Genomic DNA, 8644 nt, shown 5'->3' with positions numbered 1-8644 from the left:
AGACCTTCTCCACCTTCCTATACACCCCAAAACACACCCTTTTTCTCCCCCATCTCATTAAGTCACAGAGACATGTACAGTAAATAAATAAGTAAATACAAATGACCCTGATTAGGAAAGAAACGAACAAATAGAAAAATTCATAAATACCATTGACTTCATTTTGTGTTGCCATCTATTCCTAGGCATGGGCCTGTCCTTCAATGTGGTTTGTGTACCCTGTAAGGCTTTGTTGGAGAAAACTAATTTTTCCTCTCATTACTAAGCAGGACTAAATTTCTACAGTGATTAACTGAAATAGTGGGAATTCTTTTCTTAAAAGCACATGAAGTAATGAAAATTGGCCATAAAAGAATTGGAAATTGGCTTTCAAATAGGATCGTGTTTTCTCATTATTTAATAAATATCTGGAGGTGGAAAATACACCTGGACATATTATATCCCTAAAGGTAACTTGTGGCTCTAGATAAAAACGTATTAAAATAAGCAATGGTCAAATTTATCTTATAATAACAAGTGCAACTACTGTGGTGAGAGACATCAGCTATAAGAATATATTTACTCTCCGATCCCTTCCTTTAAGTTAAGGTACACCTTTGGTATACACCTCTCCAGTTCTCCTTATAGTTAAGGTACTCCTTTGGTATACACTTCTCCAGTTCAAGTATTACAATATTCTAACAGAATCCTGTGGTTATCTATTGTTTGTGATCTAACAAAGCCACTGAAGATCAGAATTCAAAGTCAGCCACACTAGTCACCTATAGAAGCTGGGCAGTGGTGGCATACGCCTTTAATCCCAGGACTCAGGAGACAGAGGCAGATGGAGTTCTCTGAGTTCAAGGCCACCCAGGGCTGCTTAAGGGTGAATCAGTTTAAAAGAATAACAGAGCTCATACCTTTAATCCCAAAACTAGATATATAAGGAAGAAGTAAAGTCAGTCTTAGGCATTCAGTCTCCAGCCACTGCCAATTAGTCTCCATTCACATTGAGGAGAGCATAGCAGTCTAGGATTCTGAGGCTTAGTGGATAGCAGTGCAATCTGAGGTTTTGTGGGTCACCACTTCTGTCTGAGCATTGATAGAGGTGAGAGCTCTCTAGTGGCTGGCTGCTTTGCTTCTCTGCTCTTCAGCTTGAACCTGAATGTCTGTCTCTGGATGTTTATTAATCATGTTACAGAACCCAACACACATATCAGCTCACATATACAAGGACTGCATGAACTTATGAACAAATAATTTTCATTAGTTTTTAGTTACTTCTCTCTTCCCTGTGAAAGGAAAAATTGACCTCAAATGAAAAATGAAATGAAAGATATACTTGTTTTGCTTCCCAGTGTTTAAGAGAGACCATCATTATTAAAGTACACATATAATAGGATCAGGTGAGCCACAGGTGGTGAGACTTGAGTATATTAACTCTTCACATGGTACAGGACAGGTAACCTGAAACTGAAGTTCAGAGCTTGAATTAGGTAGAACCTTCAAAAACCTGTGACTAATGGCCGACTTTCACCATAGAGGCTCAAATGCTTCAAAATCCTACAGTTTCCCCATATTACCAGAACCTCAGTATCACAAAAGACTGATGGAGAAAAAACAACAGTCATCAATAAAATAACCTGAATTTCAGACCCACCCCCAATATCTAAGAGTAGTGTTGAGGTGATGTGGTCCATGCTGAGACATCCCATAACATGAGGTCTGCTTGCTCTAACACACATTACCTCAATGTGGGTTCAGCTCCACACCAGGCATATGGCCTTCCTCAGCAAAAGGCATCCCAGATGTAATATGCTCTCAGGTCCTCCCTCCTTACAGGACTGTGACCTTGCCTTAGACCATTGTCAGTTAATTCTGAAAACTTGATGCAAACTTCCTTGGACTCCTCGTGTTTTCAGGTACAATGTAGCTGGATTTATGTTGAGATGCTTGATCCACTTGGATTTGAGTTTTTAAAATTAATTATTATTATTATTTCTTATTTTACATATTGATCCCAGTTCTCCCTCCTCCCCCCATCCCATCCCATTGCCCACCCACTCCCCAGGGAGGGTGAGTCTTTCCAGGAAAGATCATCAAAATCTGTCAAGTCATTTGGGGTAAGGCCTAGGCCCTCCCTCCTGTCTCTAGACTAAGGGAGCATCCCTCCATGGGGAATGTTCTCCTGAAGTCCTTTTGTGCACCAGGGATATATCCTGGTTCCTCTGTCAGAGGTCCCATAGACTACCCAGACCTTCTAACTGAGACCCATATTCAGGGGGTCTAGGTCAGTCCTATGCTGGTTTCCTTGCTATCTGCCTTGTTCAGGTCAGCTGTCTCTGTGGGTTTCTTCAGCCTGGTCTTGACCCCTTTGTTTATCACTTCTCCCTCTTTACAACTGGATTCCAGGAGTTCAGCTCAGTGTTTATTTGTAGGTGTCTGATTCTGTTTCAATCAGCTACTAGATGAGGGCTCCTGTTTGTCTTTTTTGTGACTGGGCAACCTCACTCAGGATAGTTTCTTCTAGTTCCATCCATTTGCCATCTGGTACAGAACTGAATAGAGACTTCTCAATAGAGGAATTCAAAATGGCTGAAAGACACTTAAGAAAGTGATCAACATCCTTAGCCATCAGGAAACTGCAAATCAAGGCAACTCTTAGATACCATTTTACCCCTATCAGAATGGCTAAAATCCAAAACACCAAAGACTGGAGAAGATATGGAGAGAGGGGAACACTCCTCCACTGCTGGTGGGTGTGCAAACTTTACAGCCATTTTTGGAGTTCAGTATGGCTGTTTCTCAGGAAAATGGGAATCAGTCTACCACAGGACCCAAAAATCCCCCTCTTAGGCATATACCCAAAAGATCTACATCCATGCAACAAAGACATCTGTTCAACTATGTTCATAGCAGCATTATTTGTAATAGCTAGAACATGGAAACAATCTAGATGCCCCCACAACTGAAGAATGGATAAAGAAAATATGGTATATTTACACAATAGAGTACTACTCAGTGGGAAAAAACAATGGAATCTTGAAATTCTCAGGATTTGAGTTTTGTGCATGGCTATGTACATGGCTGTATTTGCAGTCTTCTACGTGTTGACATCAGTTATGCCAGCACCATTTGTTAAAGAGGTTTTCCTTTTTCCACTGTACCATTTTGGCTTTGTTTTTAATTTAAATATTGTGACTGACATTATTTACCCTCTATCTCATTCTTGAAAGTTTAGAGCTTATGAACTACAAAGAGACTCATTACTGATAAATGAAAAGGCACACTGCAGTAGGTTCTTAGACATGTATGCAAATGCACATTACACAAGAGTTATGATTGTTGTTCCCAAAAGAATTACACATTGAATTATATATCATGTGTCATTCTTTGGGGAACAATTCTGACTCTTCTTATTTCTTATCTAACCTACCTCAATACCCTGCAATACCACTGTTGGGCATATACCCAAAGGAGGCACATTCACACCACAAGAACATTTGTTCAACTATGTCCATAAAAATATTATTAATAATAGTCAGATCTTGGAAACAACCTAGATGCCCTACAATTGAAGAATGAATAAAGAAAATGTGGTATATTTACACATCAGAGTACTACTCAGCAATAAGAAACAACGACATCCTAAAACCCGCAGGCAAATGGACAGAACTAGAAAAAAAAAATCCTGAGTGATGAGTTGGGTAACCCAGAACCAGAAATGTACTCACACATAAGTAGATATCAGAGATAAAGCAAAAGATACCCAGCCTATCATCCACAACCACAGAGAAGCTAGAACCCTCATCCAGAAACAGATGGAAGCAGGTGCAGAAATCCACAACTAATCAATGAGCCAAGCTCCTGGAGTACAATCAAAGTGAGGGAGGAGTAAAAAATATGAGTAAAGGAGTCAAGACCATGATGGTGAAACCCACATAATCAGCTGATCTGAGCTAGTGAGAGATCACTGACTCAGGTCTGACAAATGGGGAATTGATATAAGACTGAACAAGATTCCCTTAATACAGGTGGCAATATTGTGACTGGGACAATATATGAGGCCACTGACAGTGGGTCCAAGATCTAATGCTAATACACAAACTGAGTTAATGGAGCCCATTCTATATGGAGAGATACCCTGTTCAGCCTAGACACAAGGGTGTCGGGGTAGAGAGGTGCCTTGGTCCTGCCTCAATGATATGATGAGACAGACAGTAGACCTCTGAAAAGAGGCCTTACCATCTCTGAAAAGCAGGTGGGAGGTGGGTGGAATAAGCAGGAGGAGAGGAGGGAGTGTAACTGGGATTGGAATGTAAAAAATAAATTAATTTTAAAAAAAAACATTTATCCTGGCAGTGGTGGTGCACACCTTTAATCCCAGCACTAAGGAGGCAGAGGTAGACGGATCTCTATGAGTTCAAGACCAGCCTGGCCTACAAGACCTAATTCCAGGACAGCCTCCAAAGCCACAGAGAAACTGTCTCAAAAAAAATTAAGGATAAAATATGAAGAGATTGGTACTCATAAATATTCAGGAATCACAAAATGCAGTTTCAGTCAAAAGAATATAGAGCAACTTATTAAAATTGAATTGTGAATCAGTAAGTACACAAACTGTTTAGCTATCTGTAATCAAAGATAGAAATGGGCACAAGTTCTACATAACTGGTTATCATGGGGTATTTCTTTCTTTTTTTCAGATTTCCTTAAAAATAATTCCTTTTTAATATTTTTTCTTATTTTACATATTGATCCAGTTCCCTCTACCTTCCATTCTCCCATGCCCCCCAATAGACTCCCCATCCCATCCCCCACCCATTCCCCAGGGAGGGTGAGGCCTTCAATGAGGGAATATCAAAGTCAATCAAATCATTTGGGGAAGGGCCTAGACCCTCCCTCATTATGTATTTCACTTCCTTCACAGACTTAAAGAAAGTTTCATGTAATTGTCTGTTTGGGTAAGTATTTTATTCCTGATATATTACTTTGTGTAATTATTAAGAAATAATTGGGGGGAGACTCTGCAGGATCGGCGGCGCGGAGCGTCTGAGCGGTGAACTCTTCAAGTCTTCGATTTAAAAAAAAAAATGGCCTCCAATAAAACTACATTGCAAAAAATGGGAAAGAAACAGAATGGAAAGAGTAAAAAAGTTGAAGAGGCAGAGCCTGAAGAATTTGTTGTAGAAAAAGTACTGGACCGGCGTGTAGTGAACGGGAAGGTGGAGTATTTCCTCAAGTGGAAGGGGTTCACAGATGCTGATAATACTTGGGAACCAGAAGAAAATTTAGATTGTCCAGAGTTAATTGAAGCATTTCTTAATTCTCAAAAAGCTGGTAAAGAAAAAGATGGTACAAAAAGGAAATCTTTATCTGACAGTGAATCTGATGATAGCAAATCAAAGAAGAAGAGAGATGCTGCTGACAAACCAAGGGGTTTTGCCAGAGGTCTTGATCCTGAACGAATAATTGGTGCTACGGACAGCAGTGGAGAATTAATGTTTCTCATGAAATGGAAGTTCTCAGATGAGGCAGACTTGGTGCTGGCAAAGGAGGCAAATATGAAGTGTCCTCAGATTGTCATTGCCTTTTATGAGGAGAGGCTGACTTGGCATTCTTGTCCAGAAGATGAGGCGCAATAATTGTTTGCATTTTTATATATATTTATATATATACATATATATAAAATCTGAATCTTGGGTTTTGAATTACTAGTGTAGAAAAATAGCGTTCTAATGAAAATCGAGTTTGATATGCTGGTTTTGAAAGTATGGATAGTAGTTGGGATATTTTTGGTTTTTGTTCTGCGTCAAAAGACACTGATTCCTTTGGGCAAATAAAAGCTTTCTATAGTTGCTTCCTTTCACAATAGAATATTTGATACCATGTTGTATTTCCTCAGCTTTGAAGAACAGCTTTTCTTAAACGCTGGGGAGATCTTACAGTCAGTAGTCAACCAGAACTTATTTTTAACTGAGACATAGAAGGACCATTCTGGGGTTTGGTTTTTTTTTTTTTTTCCTTTGTATTCGTGTGTTATGCATAAGACACATACTTTTTTGTTTTTTCTTGTTTTTTTAATACTCAAAAACCATAGATGAAAGAAAATGTGTTGATGAGGCTCCATCATTGTGAACGTTTTCCTGAAACCATAACCTTTCAGATTATGAGTAGGTGATTCTATAATTTATTGGATAATTTTACAGCAAGCGCATCAGAATTTATGTAATATCACATACAGTCATTTATTTACAAAATCTTGTTGTTAACAAACTCCCCTTCAGAAAATGGAATTAGACAAAGTTTTAGTATAATAACATGACTTAAGCTGGGTGTGGTTGTACATGCCTTTAATCCCAGCACTCTGAAGGCAGATGGATCTCTGATTTAGAGTAGTAGGTCAGCCTGGACTACACAGAGAATCCCTGTCTCTTAAAACCAAACAAAAAGACGTAAGTGGGCATGTAAAGGTTCCTCTGGTGAACCATTCCTTTGTAGAAAGTTGAAATCTACTAAAAGGTTATGATTCATGGAATATCTGTTTGCTGTAGAAATGTAATACAGTTAGAAAAGATGTTGGCAATTTCAGACCCACTGACATAAATGAACAAAATTTGGTAATATAAATTAATGACTTGCATGCTTTTTCTTTACCCTGACTCATTCCTTACTGGTAGGATCAATCTTTTCAGTATTTGGGTTCTGGTTCAGTGAGCCAGAAAAGTAACTTTGTAGTATCAGAATGTCATCTAACTGTATATTTACTTTATTGTAAATAATGGTGAACAGTGGTCAATAAATAGTTTTATATTCCTTTAAAAAAAAAGAAATAATTGGCCATCATTCTACTTTAGTATGCAGCTCATTATGTAATAATTTGGCAGAGTAATTCCTTCATGTTAAATTCATATTTATTTATAAAATATTCTTTTTATTCATATAAAAGTATACATGAAATATAAGCATGATGAATCCAGGAAATACATCAAAGCATCAAAAACATGTGGATACATATGAAAACAGTTGGTGCTATAAATGTAAAATTATGCAATGTTGAGGAGGTGCAGAATTAACACATATCTTATTCATCTTTAATATTATTTGCCAGATACAATGCATATTTCTCAAAGCTTTCTAATTTAAAGAAATATGTAAAAATATTTAAAGATGAGAATAAAGATGAATTCATTAATAAATGAAACCAATAAATGTAAACGTTACATTGCTATATTATATCTGTCAAATGGATTGCATCTAAATAGGCTTAAAGGCTTCTATATAATTAAGAAAAATAAGGATTAAACTGTATAATCAATTTTCCTCTAGAATGTGCTTTGTTCCTGACATGATGAAGCACATTCCTATGAGGTCTGAACAAAATAATATAGCTCTTGGGGACAAAGATATAACCTAGGAGTCCTGCACTAGAAGCCAAGATGGAGAAGACTTCCATGACAACTGTGATTTTCCCCTTGGTGCTGTGGTAGACAGGGAGGAAGGTGACCCACACAGTGTAGAACACCAGCATGCTGAAAGATATGAACTTGGCCTCATTGAATGTGTCAGGCAGGTTCCTGGACAGGTAAGCCATGGTGTAGCTACCAAGTGCCAGGGAGCACAGGTATCCCAGGCCAGAGTGGAAGGCAATAGCAGAGCCCTTGTTGCATATAATAATTATGTGGCCATGTTCAGTGTGAGCATCTGAGTCAACAAAGGGAGGAGAGGTGCTCAGCCAAATTCCACAGAGAACAAGTTGGATAAGAGTGCAGACTGGAATGATGTAATTAGGAGCCCTTGATATCGTTATCCACCTCACCATTCTCCCTGGAACTGTGATCTTGAAAGCCAGAACCACAGTAATGGTTTTGGCCAAGACTGTGGAGAGAGCCACTGTGAACAGAACTGCAAATGTGCTCTGCTGCAGGACACAGGTGGCTGTGTTGGGATGGCCAATGAAGAGCAAGGGACAGAGAAAACAGAAGGTCAGAGTGATGAGCAGGATGTAAGTGAGAGACCGATTGTTGGCCTTGATGATGGGAGTGTGGTGGTACTTCACAAAGATACCAAGAACACCAGCTGTTAGTGCAGAGAAGCCCAGGGCCAAGCAGGTGAGTGCCATCCCCAAAGGGTCTTCATGGGACAGAAAGGTCATTGCCTTCTGGAGGCAGTGGCTCTGCTCTGTGTTTGCATAGTGACTTTCTGGACACCTCACACAATGATCCATATCTACTCAGGAATTAAAGATATTGTGAGTCTCTTCTCAGGTTTCCCTTTTATCCCAAACCACTTCCCATCACCAGCTCTCTGGATTTGCTCACATTTCCTTTGTTGTTTCCAACTCAAGTAAACCAGTGCTCAATAGTGAAAATTCCAAATCATTCCAGTTTGATACTGCCCATCTTTTATTGGACATAAAGTAAACAAGTCTATTCTTTTTATTAGTATACTTTGATATATTTTCATCTAAGTAATGATTTGTTTTTATTTATGAACTCATATACTGAGTTAAATTACATAAATCTAACCAGATCATAGGATTACCTCCATCTGAATTAAATGTGTGACTTTGTGTGAGTTCACTACAAAGAGTATGTGCTTTGAATTTTTTCTTTTAATGTTCTCAGTCATAAAATCCAAATTTACCTATTTCCATGGTGTTTAT

The 8644-nt window shown here is 38.6% G+C and overlaps 2 protein-coding genes across 2 annotated transcripts; one reads left to right on the top strand and one right to left on the bottom strand.

The window, feature by feature from the left end:
- Positions 1–5004: 5004 nt before the first annotated feature.
- Positions 5005–5651, top strand: LOC127237160 (chromobox protein homolog 3). Its single transcript, XM_051205246.1, has one exon. The coding sequence runs from the start codon at positions 5073–5075 to the stop codon at positions 5622–5624; it is 552 nt and encodes a 183-aa protein (XP_051061203.1). The 5' UTR covers positions 5005–5072; the 3' UTR covers positions 5625–5651.
- Positions 5652–7264: 1613 nt separating this feature from the next.
- LOC127237338 (vomeronasal type-2 receptor 116-like) lies at positions 7265–8206 on the bottom strand. The gene has a single exon (XM_051205571.1). It carries the CDS (start codon positions 8204–8206, stop codon positions 7265–7267), a length of 942 nt encoding a protein of 313 aa, XP_051061528.1.
- Positions 8207–8644: the final 438 nt, after the last annotated feature.

Source organism: Phodopus roborovskii, unplaced genomic scaffold, assembly GCF_943737965.1.
Source record: "Phodopus roborovskii unplaced genomic scaffold, PHOROB, whole genome shotgun sequence".
NCBI classification, from domain to species: Eukaryota; Metazoa; Chordata; class Mammalia; order Rodentia; family Cricetidae; genus Phodopus; species Phodopus roborovskii.
This window is presented reverse-complemented; position numbering and strand designations above follow the sequence as displayed.